Genomic DNA, 17,668 nt, shown 5'->3' on the forward strand with positions numbered 1-17,668 from the left:
GCCCCCACCCTTTGGAACTCACTCCCCATCCACATCAGAAACTCGGACTCACTGACCACCTACAAAAAACTGCTCAAAACTCACCTGTTTCAGCTCGCCTACAATCTATAATAGCACTCTCGTCTTTGTTTGTTTGTTTTCATTTGTAAAGCGTCTTTGAGTTCCTTGAAAAGCGCTATAAGACCTATGTATTATTATTATTATTATTATTATACTATTTATCATTCAAATAATAAGAAAGCAATTGAATCTGTTTCTATATGCGAGTCCTTTCATATATTTGCATAAAAAAAATGTAAATGTTTAAAGTCTATAGTCGCGTACCAGTGTTTCTTTACAGTGGCCTCGCCATCGCCACCTACTGGCCTGGCAGAAAAATATTTCCGCGGATATGTGAACGGAATCGTTTTGACAGCGTCGCGTGTGTAGGCCTACGCGAAAACGCAAAGAAAAAGAAAAAACTTTTCCTTTTTAGTAAATGACCCTGAACCCAGTCCTCATCACACCTGATCCGCCGCACCTGCTGGTTCACGTAGGTTCCGCCCTCGCGCTTCACATCGCCCAATAGCGTGTGAGGGAATCGTAACGAGACTCCATGATTGGCTCGTTCACATGCCAGTCTTCTTAGAGCCGCAGTTTCCCGCCATCGCCCACCTTTACCGTGCGCGCGCGCTGATCAGTGCACACCGGTGATATAATCCCACATCAGGTAATAAAGCGATTTATTTAATCTATTTCTACATTGGGCTTCTTTTTGATATGATGGATATAAGTGTTTCCTCGCTAAATGAAAAAAGCTGTTTAATCAGATTTGTTTGTGAGAACTGGCAGTGTTTAATGTTTCAGTCGTTAGTTTTATAATGTACATTTACACTGTATTTCTACAGTTACTGCACGTGTCGATTCTGAGGAAAGCACGAGTTCAGCTCCCCGTTTACCTGTTTATACACCTGAGTTACCTTACCTGTGTAATCGTGTGTGTGTGTGTGTGTGTGTGTGTGTGTGTGTGTGTGTGTGTGTGTATCTGTCTGACAGATTTAGCCGAGTTAACTTGTGAATCTCTATTCACCCGATGTTTTCCTGTGGTGTATTTATCTGTAGTTGTGGTTGTGGTGAACTCTTAACAGACGCTGTGTTTCTAACCCTGCCGATGCTGGAGTTCGTGAAGCTTTCCAAACACTGATTCATGAAGCTTCGACTCGTTTACGAATCTTTCGTTGTGAATCAGTGGCTCTAAACGCGTGTCAAACTCCACGTCACGTGACGTCATCAAACGAAGGAACGTCACGTGATTTCATCAAAGGAAGGAACGTCACGTCATACTATTTTGAAGTTTCAGAAAAAGGCGTTTCAAAGTTAAGAGGTTTGAGTCCCGTTATTTTGCGTGAATATTAATGGTCTTTTTATATACGTGTGTGTGTGTGTGTGTGTGTGTGTGTGTGTGTGTGTGTGTATGTATGTATGTGTGTATGTATGTACGTACATACACCAAGGGCGAAATTGTCAATCACACATTGGGGGGGACAGCTGTGTACTTGGTACCTCTAGGGGGGTCCGGGGGCATGCTCCCCCGGAAGAAAATTTTGTACATTTTAAAGGTAAATTCATTAATCTGGTGCACTTTGAGTCACCCGAATCCACTGTTAAAAATAAATAATCCACCCGCAAACCGCCCGAACCTATGATATTCTCTGATTTAGATATCTGCATCTGATCATCACATTACAATTATTCAAATTCTTAGTGTTAAGCATGATAATATGGTAACATATCACACTGACAGGCTGATTTAAAATGAACATTTATTTAAAATAAAAGTTCTTCTTTTGGCAAAATTATATTTCCTTAATAGCCTAAACAGAGGCTTTACTCCCTTCAAACTTAAAATTGTCAATTTTTCATTACATCACTGTTTGAAAACACTCAGAATAATTTTTTGTGCCTTTATAAAGGGCATTTCCCCCCCTAATTTTATTAACTGTATGCTCCATCTTTCATTTCAAATTCTTAAATTTGATAAATATATCCAATTAAAATAATAAGACACTAGGCTGTTACCAATCAAATTAAATAATTTACATTGAAAAATTATAACTGTATTAAATTAGATTATTTTAAATATTTTTATAACCGCAACAGAACCATCACGGTGGGGAAAGTGTATCTGACCATGTGACTGTCTGTCCGAGTTTTGTCGAGAGCCGGAGGCGGCACGAAATTTGACGGAGGCAGCCGCCTTATAATTCTTTATGCAGGAAAAACTCTGGCAATACCCATAAATGGAAACATAAATTTACAACTGTACTTCGGTTTCTCTGCGAGGACACCGCCGTGGCGCCGTCACCTGCCATATGAGATTTCACCATGTGAGACGACACCGCCGTCACCTGCTCTGTCAGATTTCGCGCTCCTAACTCTTCTTCTGTTTGGTTTTTCCTAACTCACTGACGGTGCACGAGCTACTAAAGGTATAGGGAAAACATGACATGGATTTCAGGAGAAATAGGTTTTGTTATTGTCAGTCGAATGGATTTGGGAAATGGACCGGCCGGGATTTTATATTTTCGGAGCTGGAAAGAAAGACATATTTGCAATCACATCGATATTGCCCGCATAATCATACAGTATGATCAAATATTGGGGGGGACAAATTGTCCTTCTTTGAATATTGGGGGGGACGTGTCCCCCTGTCCCCCCATAGAATTACGCCTATGACATACACACATAAACTGAGTAGGAGGAGAGCAGGGGTGAAAGTTTTATTCAGGAAAACTTAAGAGATCATGTTTACGACAGATATATATATATATAATTATTTTTATTTTTTTTTGGTGGTCAAGAACTCATAAGTGTGATCTATCAATATCAGGTGGTATTTTGTACGAAATGTAACGACTTCAGTATAATTTCACTTTGAACATAAGTCGCACATTGTCACATTCGACCCCGTCGATGTACATTTTTAATGTGATCGGCCTGATGTGAGAATGTGTCCGATATATTAAAGCTGATAATGTATTTCCTTCAGCTGACACACTTCAGATGCGCACTGTTCAACATGATGTTTATGAATTGCTTAAAATATGATTGGAATCACTTAAAAGAAAATACAGTAAAGTGTCTTATCGGCTGCACATAATTATCATGAGAACATTATAATCGTGTGCATGGCTTTTAATGAGACTTTTGTTTTTGTAATCAGGCTCTCAAAAACGATATAAAAATTTGGATTTAAGGTTATCGGCTTTCAAATATAAAGAATTATCGCTATCGGCTGATAATCGCTTACGATCACAGCGAACGTCCAGATCTGTTTTCTGATCCAGAGAGAGCCGCTGTACTGTACGACCTCACAGTATCAATATTATGTCTTAGTCATTCATATTATAGCAGAAGTACTGGGATAAAAGTGTATAGTTCAGACATAAACACTGATGTCTACAGTAACGATCAACAAACACCAAATCACCTTTTGAAAGAAACTTGATGCTTCAAATAAAGACTGTCATTACATCGTTACACCAGTAGGTGGCGACAAGAGACTGAATTTTTTTTTGTCATTGAATCATTCATTCAAAAACTCTGATTCATCCAGTCTTTATGAGTGAGTCATTGAATCGTTCACTCAGCGTGGTCGAGTGCGCTCGGCCTGGGCGGCACACACAGTGTTCTCAGCAGTTGTTGTCTATGTGAGTTAGCAGTAGCTTCTACAGTCAGTACACACTGAGTCTACAACTATACAACAGCATGTGTTATGTGTGTGTGGTGTTAGTGTTGTGGATCAGCTGGTGTTTCATAGAGCCGTTTAATGAAACTAAAAACCTGTTTTCATAATTTCAATTAAAAGCTAATAACTGAAATCTTAAATCTTTAGGCTAGTTTGTATGTTTTACTTTCATATCTATGTTATTGTGCTTGATTAAACCATTATCTTTAGCTGGGTAAATAATGCTCTTTCTGATTAATCGCCGTGATCTTCATTTGAATGTTTCTTAAAATCCCAACTTTGGTCTTTTACTGTCCGTTAGTGTTTTCGGCATAAGAAATCCTGTTTTACAGTGTGAAGCGACGGTATTGAGCTAAAGGAAATGTGCCTCCTCACACACTCTCCTGTTGTTCACACACTCTCCTGTTGTTCACACACTCTCCTGTTGTTCACACACTCTCCTGTTGTTCACACACTCTCCTGTTGGTCATTTTAAAATGAATAGTTTCGCATTTCACAACTTGTTTTTTGCTGAAAATCATCTCTGATTGAGTTCTCTAATCTCGTTTCTCCGATCTTCAAACGTGGCGCGTGACGAGGTCATGTTTGAATGGTTAATCTGATGTTACTTCCTGTTTTGGTCACAGGTGACCGTCGCCATGGAGACGCAGGTGTGTGACGAGTCGATCTGCACGTCACCCGTAGACGACAGCAAAACCAACCTGATCGTGAACTACCTGCCGCAGAACATGTCGCCGGACGAGCTGAAGAGTCTGTTCGGCAGCATCGGCGACATCGAGTCCTGCAAGATCGTGCGGGACAAGATCACCGGTGCGTCTCTCGTCGTTCACACCTCATCGTTCACACCTCATCGTTCACACCTCATCGTTCACACCTCATCGTTCACACCTCATCGTTCACACCTCAACGTTCACACCTCATCGTTCACACCTCATCGTTCACACCTCATCGTTCACACCTCATCGTTCACACCTCATCGTTCACACCTCATCGTTCACACCTCATCGTTCACACCTCATCGTTCACACCTCATCGTTCACACCTCAACGTTCACACCTCATCGTTCACACCTCATCGTTCACACCTCATCGTTCACACCTCATCGTTCACACCGCAGCTTTCACACCTCATCGTTCACACCTCATCGTTCACACCGCAGCTTTCACACACCTCATCGTTCACACCTCATCGTTCACACACCTCATCGTTCACACACCTCATCGTTCACACCTCATCGTTCACACCTCAGCTTTCACACACCGCAGCTTTCACACACCGCAGCTTTCACACCTCATCGTTCACACACCTCATCGTTCACACCTCATCGTTCACACCTCATCGTTCACACCTCAGCTTTCACACACCTCATCGTTCACACCTCATCGTTCACACCTCAGCTTTCACACACCTCATCGTTCACACACCTCATCGTTCACACACCTCATCGTTCACACCTCATCGTTCACACCTCATCGTTCACACCTCAGCTTTCACACACCGCAGCTTTCACACACCGCAGCTTTCACACACCGCAGCTTTCACACACCGCAGCTTTCACACACCGCAGCTTTCACACACCGCAGCTTTCACACACCGCAGCTTTCACACCTCATCGTTCACACCGCAGCTTTCACACCTCATCGTTCACACCGCAGCTTTCACACCTCATCGTTCACACCGCAGCTTTCACACCTCATCGTTCACACCGCAGCTTTCACACACCGCAGCTTTCACACACCGCAGCTTTCACACCTCATCGTTCACACCGCAGCTTTCACACACCTCATCGTTCACACCGCAGCTTTCACACACCTCATCGTTCACACCTCATCGTTCACACCGCAGCTTTCACACCGCAGCTTTCACACACCGCAGCTTTCACACACCGCAGCTTTCACACCTCATCGTTCACACCGCAGCTTTCACACACCGCAGCTTTCACACACCGCAGCTTTCACACACCGCAGCTTTCACACACCGCAGCTTTCACACACCGCAGCTTTCACACCTCATCGTTCACACCGCAGCTTTCACACACCGCAGCTTTCACACACCGCAGCTTTCACACACCGCAGCTTTCACACACCGCAGCTTTCACACACCGCAGCTTTCACACACCGCAGCTTTCACACCTCATCGTTCACACACCGCAGCTTTCACACACCGCAGCTTTCACACACCGCAGCTTTCACACACCGCAGCTTTCACACACCGCAGCTTTCACACACCGCAGACACACCGCAGCTTTCACACCGCATCGTTCACACCGCAGCTTTCACACACCGCAGCTTTCACACCTCATCGTTCACACCGCAGCTTTCACACCGCAGCTTTCACACCGCAGCTTTCACACACCGCAGCTTTCACACCTCATCGTTCACACCGCAGCTTTCACACCGCATCGTTCACACCGCATCGTTCACACCGCAGCTTTCACACCTCATCGTTCACACCGCAGCTTTCACACCTCATCGTTCTCACCGCAGCTTTCACACCGCAGCTTTCACACCGCAGCTTTCACACCTCATCGTTCTCACCGCAGCTTTCACACCGCAGCTTTCACACACCGCAGCTTTCACACCTCATCGTTCACACCGCATCGTTCACACCGCAGCTTTCACACACCGCAGCTTTCACACACCGCAGCTGCAGCTTTCACACACCGCAGCTTTCACACACCGCAGCTTTCACACACCGCAGCTTTCACACACCGCAGCTTTCACACACCGCAGCTTTCACACCTCATCGTTCACACCTCATCGTTCACACCGCAGCTTTCACACACCGCAGCTTTCACACACCTCATCGTTCACACCGCAGCTTTCACACCTCATCGTTCACACCGCAGCTTTCACACACCGCAGCTTTCACACACCGCAGCTTTCACACACCGCAGCTTTCACACCTCATCGTTCACACCTCATCGTTCACACCTCATCGTTCACACCGCAGCTTTCACACCTCATCGTTCACACCGCAGCTTTCACACCTCATCGTTCACACCGCAGCTTTCACACACCGCAGCTTTCACACACCTCATCGTTCACACCGCAGCTTTCACACCTCATCATTCACACCGCAGCTTTCACACACCGCAGCTTTCACACACCGCAGCTTTCACACACCGCAGCTTTCACACACCTCATCGTTCACACCGCAGCTTTCACACCTCATCGTTCACACCGCAGCTTTCACACCGCAGCTTTCACACACCGCAGCTTTCACACACCGCAGCTTTCACACACCGCAGCTTTCACACACCGCAGCTTTCACACACCGCAGCTTTCACACACCGCAGCTTTCACACACCGCAGCTTTCACACACCGCAGCTTTCACACACCGCAGCTTTCACACCTCATCGTTCACACACCGCAGCTTTCACACACCGCAGCTTTCACACACCGCAGCTTTCACACACCGCAGCTTTCACACACCGCAGCTTTCACACACCGCAGCTTTCACACCGCATCGTTCACACCGCAGCTTTCACACACCGCAGCTTTCACACCTCATCGTTCACACCTCATCGTTCACACCGCAGCTTTCACACCGCAGCTTTCACACCGCAGCTTTCACACACCGCAGCTTTCACACCTCATCGTTCACACCGCAGCTTTCACACCGCATCGTTCACACCGCATCGTTCACACCGCAGCTTTCACACCTCATCGTTCTCACCGCAGCTTTCACACCGCAGCTTTCACACCTCATCGTTCTCACCGCAGCTTTCACACCGCAGCTTTCACACACCGCAGCTTTCACACCTCATCGTTCACACCGCATCGTTCACACCGCAGCTTTCACACACCGCAGCTTTCACACACCGCAGCTTTCACACACCGCAGCTTTCACACACTGCAGCTTTCACACACCGCAGCTTTCACACCTCATCGTTCACACCGCAGCTTTCACACACCGCAGCTTTCACACACCGCAGCTTTCACACCTCATCGTTCACACCGCAGCTTTCACACCTCATCGTTCACACCGCAGCTTTCACACACCGCAGCTTTCACACACCTCATCGTTCACACCGCAGCTTTCACACCTCATCATTCACACCGCAGCTTTCTCACACCGCAGCTTTCACACACCGCAGCTTTCACACACCGCAGCTTTCACACACCGCAGCTTTCACACACCTCATCGTTCACACCGCAGCTTTCACACCTCATCGTTCACACCGCAGCTTTCACACCTCATCGTTCACACCGCAGCTTTCACACACCGCAGCTTTCACACACCTCATCGTTCACACCGCAGCTTTCACACCTCATCGTTCACACCGCAGCTTTCACACCTCATCGTTCACACCGCAGCTTTCACACACCGCAGCTGTAACACCGCAGCTGTAACACTGCAGCCTAACACTAGGGCTGGACCCGAATAATCGAATATTCGTACGGTGGGTTGGTATTCGATGAGAAATTTTTTTTTTTTTTTTTGGCACACCTGGGATCCCCCGCGAAACGGTTCTCATTCGCGCTTGAATAAGGCCGGCGACACAATGGCTGCGTGGCGTGAGCGTCTCAGCTGCGTGGCGTGTCCGTTTTTATTTCGGCTCCCATGTTAACAGGTTGGAGTTTGCACACTGCCTGCTCAAGCCACGCGGAAAACGCGTGCATGCTAGAAATAGAACAAACGCCTAAAAGTGTTACAGCAACGGGAGTGTTTAATCTCGTTTTTGATTTAACTTAATTTCGTTTTTCTTTATTTAAATTTTGTTTTTTCTTTATTTAAATTTTGTTTTTTCTTTATTTAAATTTAGTTTTTCTTTATTTAAATCTACCCTTTACTGTGGCAGTAATTTGTTAGTCAGAAAAATATTAGACTACCTTAAAAGTATTGCTTAATTTAACAGACCTGTTGTGTCTTTGTGTGTTTGTTTTATATCACTAGTGCAGTGTCCGTTCTCGGAGCATAAGCCCTGCCCGCGTGAGGTGCGCCGCTTCCCGCTCGCGCTGTTCTGTAGTTTACTAAAAGTTTATTAATTCTGAATGTGTCGTGTCTCGCGTGTCCATCTATATTGCACCAAATGCAACACTGCACTCCCTTGTGAAGTCGATTGGATGAACGGTTCTCGAAATAATCAAAATGCAAACGGACAGACAGACACATAGAGAATACTGCCTTTATTAGAGAGAAGAATATGTTCAGCACCCTCTCTCCGAAGCTTTGAATATTCGATGTTCATTACTACCGAAGCTTCGAAGCTCAAAAAATGGTATTCGGACCAGCCCTATTTAACACCGCAGCTTTAACACCGCAGCTTTAACACCGCAGCTTCCCAGCTAACAATTTTATGTTCTGGGAACGTTCTGGGAACGTTAGTTTTTGGTTCCCAGAACGTTCCCGGAATGTTCCCAAGAACGTTCCCTATTGGTTAGCCAGGAAAGTTTTCTTTACGTTAATAGAACGTTCCCTATAGGTTAGGGGAACGTTCCTGGAACGTTGCCGAAAGGTTCTCGGAACGTTCCCGGAAGGTTCTCGGAACGTTCTCGGAAGGTTCTCCTAACGTCTACACATCCTGATATGCCTGTACACAAATTATAGGTCTACAAACAACATATTCTACATTGTTTATTGTTCAAACACTTAAAAATCCTATGAATATATTACAATAAAATGAATTTACAGAAACTATAATTAATAAGTAAATCAATCAGTTTGTATTAAATAAATAAATCAGCACACAATCCATGTTTTTGTTGATTCATTGTTTAATTATCAACCTAAAATAAGTAATCAAAAACAGCGTTAGCAAAATGTATTCAGGAACAGTAATTTACATTTAATATTTCAAACATGAAAATATTTCAATAAATAAAACTGCACAAACATTTTAATTAAAACTATCTTTTTGCAAACTGTAGCCTATAACTTAGAACAAAATTGAAAAAGTCTTCATTTATATACAATATACATGAATGTGCCAATCTTCACTCCGCTCAAAACATTTAAACTCCCAAAACCATCTGCAAATTTAACAAGAAAATAAAAAGACAACGCGTTACATGTACACACAATCCCATACCAAAATTCAAGCCCTGTAATGGCATTAAAATTCATCCTGAGCAAATGAAAAGAGTGAGGTGGGATTGTGTGTCACAAGCTGTAGGAGATATGAGAGCACGAGCCCTGCTGGTATCGTGTATTTGCCTTGATGCCTTCCGCTGGGATCCCAGAAAACCTGAAAAAAAAAATTAAAAATATTACAGTTCAAAATCTATCATACATACATCTCATCTGGTATCACAAATTATCATTCCAAGTTCACTTTAAGATATGCTCAATATTAGGGCTGCACAATATTGAAAAATGTAGAGTTTATTTAGAGATATCAGCCGTATGGTTTAGTGCATGCGCGGCTCCAGGTTTGTATCTGGTAAATTACCCCACTAATAATGGCCAGAATGGTACCAAACTTCTACAGTAGTACAAATAGGTTCTGTACTCATTAAACCAGGCATTGGAAAGTTTGTAAGTACATCAGGAGTTTATTTAAATAACATTTGCCTGATGGCGAATGCTACTGCTGACGCGAATGTTGATGTCACTTTATGAGTACAGAACCCATTTGTACTTCTGTACTACTCATTTTCCCCGACATAGAGCAGATCGGCACACAACAAAAACTGCTGTTCGGATGTTCCCTTTTCTGATATTTTAGCATTCGTGACATTTTAATTAAAACAGAAATAAGAATTTTAGTGTAATAAGCGAAAATGAACAGTAAACCGAGATCACCTACCGCTGCAGATGTGTACAGAAGTGAAAAGCAGAAATGCTTAGACCTCTTCCGGTTCGACCGCTGGGCGCTCCGCATAACCCCTATTGGGGGGATTTTGTAGAGGAGTGAACCTGCATAGAAAATTACAATAGATAACAAGCATAGATAAATACAATAGAAGAAAAATACAGTTGAAATAAGCAGTGCATTGTTTTTCAGTTAAATCTGAAAACATCAGGTACAGAAATTGAATTATCAAAATGTAAAATAAGTCTTCACTGTAAAAATAAAATAACTATAAATTAATTAAATGTATCTTTGCTAAAGCTACAAGTCATTTTCTCTTTTGATGTTTGATCACCATTGGCGACACAAACAGCTGCGGGTACGTTAGGCTACTGTCCCTTTAAGACGAATGCGCAGACCTAATATAAATGACACGCATTTTGCGTGCACGTGTCCGTTTAAGCTCAAAAGAAAGGGAAAGAGAACTGAATTTGGCTAAACTCACCTTCTTCATCTACTGACTATGGATGGCATCAAGGTCTTGTCCTGAAGAATCACAGGGCCAAACAATAGGGATTATATCTGGTAACAAGAGTAAAGACATAACTTTAAGAACTCTAATGATATATTTACCCCCTGATATTGCATTGGGGATATCAATTCAAACATTTGTAAAGGCTAAGAGTATGAGCCACAGCTGCCCAAGATATCTGTGAAAAATAACTGCCTAAAGTTGTCGACCCCCTGAACCACATTCAGCATTTAAAAGTACAAAGAATTTCAGTATTGATCAATAAAAAAAAACATACAAATACATAAATACCTTTGAGTTGGACAGTATGGTGTCAGTCTCATTGGCCAACATAATTCAAAACAGACCTAAAGAAATAAAATAAAATATACTAATGATCAGGATATCATGTTATCATAATAGTTAAATGAATTATTATTATAACTATGACCATTATAATATTGTATTAGTCGCCTATTATTTAGCTGATTATTTAGCCTACAGGCTTCTCAAGGACAATCTCACTGAAAAACCCTGGGGTTAATGATTTTAAAATGTGAGACTTATTTCAAAAGCATAAATCTTACAGACCCCAAACCTTTGAACAGTAGTGCACTGTATGTTTGAGGTGGTGGTTGATTGGAGATGGAGATTGTCTTGGACAGGGGGTGCAGCAGGCCATCACAGCATGATGATCTAGGAACATAACAAGCTATTTGTCACAGAGCCAACAATATTACATGGGATTGGTTTAATAAAAGGAACCAAGCTAGAACAGAGGTGAAATGCAGAAAAGATAAATATATAAAAATCTTAAGATAATATATTGTGAAATAAATGCATATGGAATTATTATCATGATTAAACAATAACTCACCCCTTGTTGTAGAGGATTTTTTTTCTCTCTCGCTATTCTGAAATCACATTTTAGCAATATTGGTAAGTGACGTCACTGATTAAGTTAACAATACAGTGCATTCTTTTAGGTTAAATAAATTAGCTTACTTCCAATCACCCATTGACAAATTACCAGCAAAACTATAAAAAACTGTTATCTACACTAAATATGTGTTTAAAAACCCAAACTTTCATAAATAAGACCTTAACTTAACGTAACTTAGGCCTAACGTTCTCTTCTGAAACCGGTTAGCTTAGATGCTAACGGACTTTTTCAAAGACACAAAACCATTTCTTTAAAGTAAATATTCAACAGAAGCGTGTCAATTACACGTAAGAAATGTGTCAGGGACGTTTGTGTGTATTATTTGTGAGATTTTGTTGACTAAACTTACCTGAAAGCAGTGAAACCAACAGCGACAGACGGGGGTTTTGTTGTTTGTCAGTTGTTGATGACGTTTCTGATTTCCATCTGCTGAGGAGCGCACGTGCGCGCTCCAGTGTTTGATTACGCGCATGCGCATTAAAACACTTCAAAGTCACGCAGCATTTAAATAAACATATAGAATTAAAATGTATAACATAATTTAAAATATCATTAATAAAAAGTTATTGCGAATAGATCTGAACGTTGTTGGTTATCTTATAACCTTAGGGGACCGTACTGACGACGTTGTCAGTTGGTAATCTGCCTGTTAAGTGATATTAAAATAATAACCTACAGAGAACGTTCTGGGAAAGTTCTCTTTAGGTTATAAAAATAAAACCTAAAAATAACCTGCAGGAAACGTTCTGGGAAAGTTCTCTTTAGGTTATTAAATAACAACCTGCAGGGAATCTTCTGTGAAGGTTCTCTTTAGGTTATAAAATTAAACCTAAAAATAACCTGCAGGGAACCTTCCCAGAACGTTCTCTTTAGGTTATAAAATTAAACCTAAAAATAACCTGCAGGGAACGTTCTGGGAAGGTTCTCTTTAGGTTATAAAAATAAAACCTAAAAATAACCTGCAGGGAACGTTCTGTGAAGGTTCTCTTTAGGTTATTAAATAACAACCTGCAGGGAACGTTCCCAGAACGTTCTCTTTAGGTTATAAAAATTAAACCTAAAAATAACCTACAGAGAACGTTCCTAGAACGTTCTTATTTGGTTCCCAAAAAAATAACCAAATGGGAACCATATGGGAACGTTAGGGGAACGTTCTGTGTTTGCTGGGTTTAACACCGCAGCGCAGCTTTATCACCGCACCGCACCGCAGCTTTAACACCGCACCGCAGCTTTAACACCGCACCGCAGCTTTATCACCGCACCGCACCGCAGCTTTAACACCGCACCGCAGCTTTAACACCGCACCGCAGCTTTAACACCGCACCGCACCGCAGCTTTATCACCGCACCGCACCGCAGCTTTATCACCGCACCGCACCGCAGCTTTATCACCGCACCGCACCGCAGCTTTATCACCGCACCGCAGCTTTAACACCGCACCGCAGCTTTAACACCGCAGCGCAGCTTTATCACCGCACCGCACCGCAGCTTTAACACCGCACCGCACCGCAGCTTTAACACCGCACCGCACCGCAGCTTTATCACCGCACCGCACCGCAGCTTTAACACCGCACCGCACCGCAGCTTTATCACCGCACCGCACCGCACCGCAGCTTTAACACCGCACCGCACCGCAGCTTTAACACCGCACCGCACCGCAGCTTTAACACCGCACCGCACCGCAGCTTTATCACCGCACCGCAGCTTTATCACCGCACCGCACCGCACCGCAGCTTTAACACCGCACCGCACCGCAGCTTTAACACCGCACCGCACCGCAGCTTTAACACCGCAGCTTTAACACCGCACCGCAGCTTTAACACCGCACCGCACCGCAGCTTTAACACCGCACCGCAGCTTTAACACCGCAGCTTTAACACCGCACCGCAGCTTTAACACCGCACCGCACCGCAGCTTTAACACCGCACCGCACCGCAGCTTTAACACCGCACCGCACCGCAGCTTTATCACCGCACCGCAGCTTTAACACCGCACCGCACCGCAGCTTTAACACCGCACCGCACCGCAGCTTTAACACCGCACCGCACCGCAGCTTTAACACCGCACCGCACCGCAGCTTTATCACCGCACCGCAGCTTTAACACCGCACCGCAGCTTTAACACCGCACCGCACCGCAGCTTTAACACCGCACCGCACCGCAGCTTTAACACCGCACCGCACCGCAGCTTTATCACCGCACCGCAGCTTTAACACCGCACCGCAGCTTTAACACCGCAGCTTTAACACCGCACCGCACCGCAGCTTTAACACCGCACCGCAGCTTTAACACCGCAGCTTTAACACCGCAGCTTTAACACCGCACCGCAGCTTTAACACCGCACCGCAGCTTTAACACCGCACCGCAGCTTTAACACCGCACCGCACCGCAGCTTTATCACCGCACCGCAGCTTTAACACCGCAGCTTTAACACCGCATACATTAAATATAGATTAATCCTTGTTAAAGTTACAAACGTTACTCAGCCGAGAGCAGTGAGTAGTAGTAGTATAAGACAGTAAAGTACTCACAGTACACACAAAACATACTATACACATATAATAAACAAATTGCATAAATATTATGATGTCTTTTGTGTGATTAACAGGAATATTAGGCTGCTGTCACTTTAGGAGCTGCACGGCTCCAATATACTGATACACGCATTTTGTTATATATAATATATATAACTGTTTACATTCACTTAAGACTAGAGCTGCAACATCTAATCGATACAATTTTCAAAATAAGAGAGACCACAAACATGACTATAAGAAATCATAAAGTGTGTGCGTCAGTACTGTATTCGTGCAGCTCTTAAAGTGACAGCAGCCTAATAAACCTGCTGCCGTCTGTCATTAATAATCAATCTAAGGGCCGGCTCTAGGTTATTTGGTGCCCAAGGCGAGAATAATGAATAATGTTTAAGCTGCTGATTTTTTTAAATCTTTTCAGTTTCACTTTCTCGCAGCGCAAACAATGACATGCAATTTCTAACTGTAAAATGAACTGGGATCAGTGTGTTTGAACTGAAGCGTCGGGACCTTAATTAAATGATGTAATATTATAACTAAGGGTGTCACGATTCTCCAAATCCTCGATTCGATTACATTTTCGATTCTAAAGTCAAGGTTCGATTCGATTCTCGATTTTTTTTTTTTGAAAGCACAAGCTATGCCATTTTTAGACTTTTATGCAATATAATAATATCTGACCTTTGTTCGCAATGTACCACACACTACATTGTCAAATTTAAAACGTTTATTAACAACTTAATGTAACAATAACTTATATCTTCAGTCAATTGGAAACTTAAACAATATAACCTATTATAGTCCCGGGGCTCCCTGGACTCCTCAGAGCAGTCACAGGCGAATAGCACAGCGTTTTAAATTGGGTTCCCACAGCGTTTGCAACGCAGTACGAGAGAACGTTCTCGTAAGGGAAGGTACTTGGTTACTTGCGTAACCTCGGTTCCCTTAGAGATAAGGGAACGAGTACTGCGTTGCCTTGCCGTGCTATTTCGCTCATATCAGGTACTTCGCTTCAGTCGATTTAAACCTAAAGTCCTTTGGCGAGTTTTTTCATACACTTCAGCCGCGTCCAAATTGGCGCGCTCGAGGTTGGCAGGGCGCCAAGCGCTCCTACTCGCCATAGGTTCGTGCAGTTGCCGCAGCACAGCCAATCAGCTCGCTCATACGAGCTATGATGCTCTCGCTGTGCAGCTGCAATGCGTTTTAAAATAAAGGCTTCAATATTCTCGAGAAAAGGAGTTTTACCTATTACAGGCAAGCCGAGCTGACGTGACATATGGGGCGTGGCAGCATCGACGATTCCATTTTTTGATTCGATAATCGAGACTGAGCATTAATTTCGATCGATTTCGATTTAAAATCGAAATCGTGACACCCTTAATTATAACAAACGTGAACATAAAACCCCTGCTTTGTACCTCAAAACTTATAACCACCATATAATGGAGGTAGTACCATAGAATAAGAAATCTATTGTCTCGTTGAATATATATATTTTTTTAGTCTTTTTTTTTTTTATGCGACACACCGAAGCAGTTTGTTTATATCTATGGATCTAACATGGCAGCAGACGCAAAGTTACCTTTCGATGCAGCCTTAGATAGTGTTCATCTAAACCAGGAAAAGTTTAGAACTACAAAAAGTTTAGTTTTACCACTACCGTGGTAACCTGTCCATGTTCAACTTTTACGCCATCATTTAAAGCGCTAAAACCAGCTGTCAGATGTTTTCGCGCCACTCCTGGTTGCTGAGCAACGCGCGTGAGTTTGACAGCTGCCTGTCAGAGTGACTCAGTCGTTTTTTAGGATTGTATAATCTTGTAAAAGAAATGGACAAATACAAGCAGTGTGTGGACAGTGCACAGTAAAAGTGTACAGCGTGTGCGCAGCTTTCATAATAGATACATACATTTAATTAACTTTTTATTTATTTATTTTTTATTTTGCGCCCCGTCCAGCAGATGGCACCCCAGGCCAGTACCACTGTTAGACTTACAGGAACATTTTAAAGCACTGTTAATTTATTTCATCTTTGTTCTATTATATTTATTTGTCCTATTACTTTTCATTTGTTTCTTTGTTCTGACTGAGTCTTCAAGGAGCCTCAAAAAACGTTTTCACTAATGTAAGTTTGGCTAGTGCTAGTGTTTACTGCTCCATAACCGTCGTGGTTTTGCCTGAAATGTCGTGATATGATATGAACGCACTCATCTGTGAAAGATAGTATGAATCCTTGCCTAAAAATACTCTTTGAGTCACTGACATAAATGAGTTCAAACAGTCACATGACCTGATGAATGACCCTGTAGCTAGTGAGCTGATGTCATCATGTCAGCTTCAGATCCATAATGTGTGTGTGTGTGTGTGTGTGTGTAGGTCAGAGTCTGGGTTACGGGTTTGTGAACTATGTGGAGCCCAAAGATGCAGAAAAAGCCATAAATATTTTAAACGGACTCAAACTGCAGGCCAAAACCATCAAGGTAAGACCCGTCCTGTCTCACACACACACACGTGCCCGTCCCGCATGAGAGTGTGTGTGTGTTGCGCAGGTGTCTGTCTGTCTCACACACACGCATGCCCGTCGTGTGTGTGTGTGTGTGTGTGTTGCCCAGGTGTCTGTCTGTCTCACACACAACGCATGCCCGTCGTGTGTGTGTGTGTGTGTGTGTGTTGCCCAGGTGTCTGTCTGTCTCACACACACACACATGCATGCCCGTCGTGTGTGTGTGTGTGTGTGTGTGTTGCCCAGGTGTCTGTCTGTCTCACACACACACACACACACACACACACACGCATGCCCCGTCGTGTGTGTGTGTGTGTGTGTGTGTGTGTGTGTGTGTGTGTTGCCCAGGTGTCTGTCTGTCTCACACACGCATGCCCGTCGTGTGTGTGTGTGTTGCCCAGGTGTCTGTCTGTCTCACACACACGTGCCCGTCCCGCATGAGAGTGTGTGTGTGTGTGTGTGTGTGTGTGTGTGTGTGTGTGTGTGTGTGTGTGTGTGTGTGTGTGTGTGTGTGTGTGTGTGTGTGTGTGTGTGTGTGTGTGTGTGTGTGTGTGTGTGTGTGTGTGTGTGTGTGTGTGTGTGTGTGTGTGTGTGTGTGTGTGTGTGTGTGTGTGTGTGTGTGTGTGTGTGTGTGTGTGTGTGTGTGTCTGTGTGTCTGTGTCTGTGTCTGTGTCTGTGTCTGTGTCTCTGTGTGTCTGTGTCTCTGTGTCTGTGTG

General features: G+C 43.7%; 1 protein-coding gene and 1 long non-coding RNA gene across 3 annotated transcripts; one reads left to right on the plus strand and one right to left on the minus strand.

Annotated features, from left to right (window-relative positions):
• Positions 1-645: 645 nt before the first annotated feature.
• On the plus strand, positions 646-16,999 carry LOC309489740 (ELAV-like protein 2). Its single transcript, XM_082158596.1, has 3 exons — positions 646-709; positions 4,354-4,537; positions 16,826-16,999. Exons 2-3 carry the CDS (start codon positions 4,366-4,368, stop codon positions 16,975-16,977), a joined length of 324 nt encoding a protein of 107 aa, XP_082014722.1. The 5' UTR covers positions 646-709; positions 4,354-4,365; the 3' UTR covers positions 16,978-16,999.
• LOC309492690 lies at positions 9,885-11,602 on the minus strand. 2 transcript variants are annotated; one of them, XR_014203657.1, is made up of 3 exons: positions 10,970-11,602; positions 10,480-10,589; positions 9,885-9,918 (listed from the first exon to the last, which is right to left on the minus strand). It is a non-coding gene; the product is annotated as an uncharacterized lncRNA (long non-coding RNA). The 2 variants fall into 2 exon arrangements; XR_014203658.1 differs by lacking the exon at positions 9,885-9,918 and having other exon boundaries at positions 9,929-10,589; positions 10,970-11,046; positions 11,288-11,602.
• Positions 17,000-17,668: the final 669 nt, after the last annotated feature.

The sequence above is a fragment of the Leuciscus leuciscus genome (genome assembly GCF_965113295.1).
Source record: "Leuciscus leuciscus genome assembly, chromosome: 2".
Taxonomy (NCBI): Eukaryota; Metazoa; Chordata; class Actinopteri; order Cypriniformes; family Leuciscidae; genus Leuciscus; species Leuciscus leuciscus.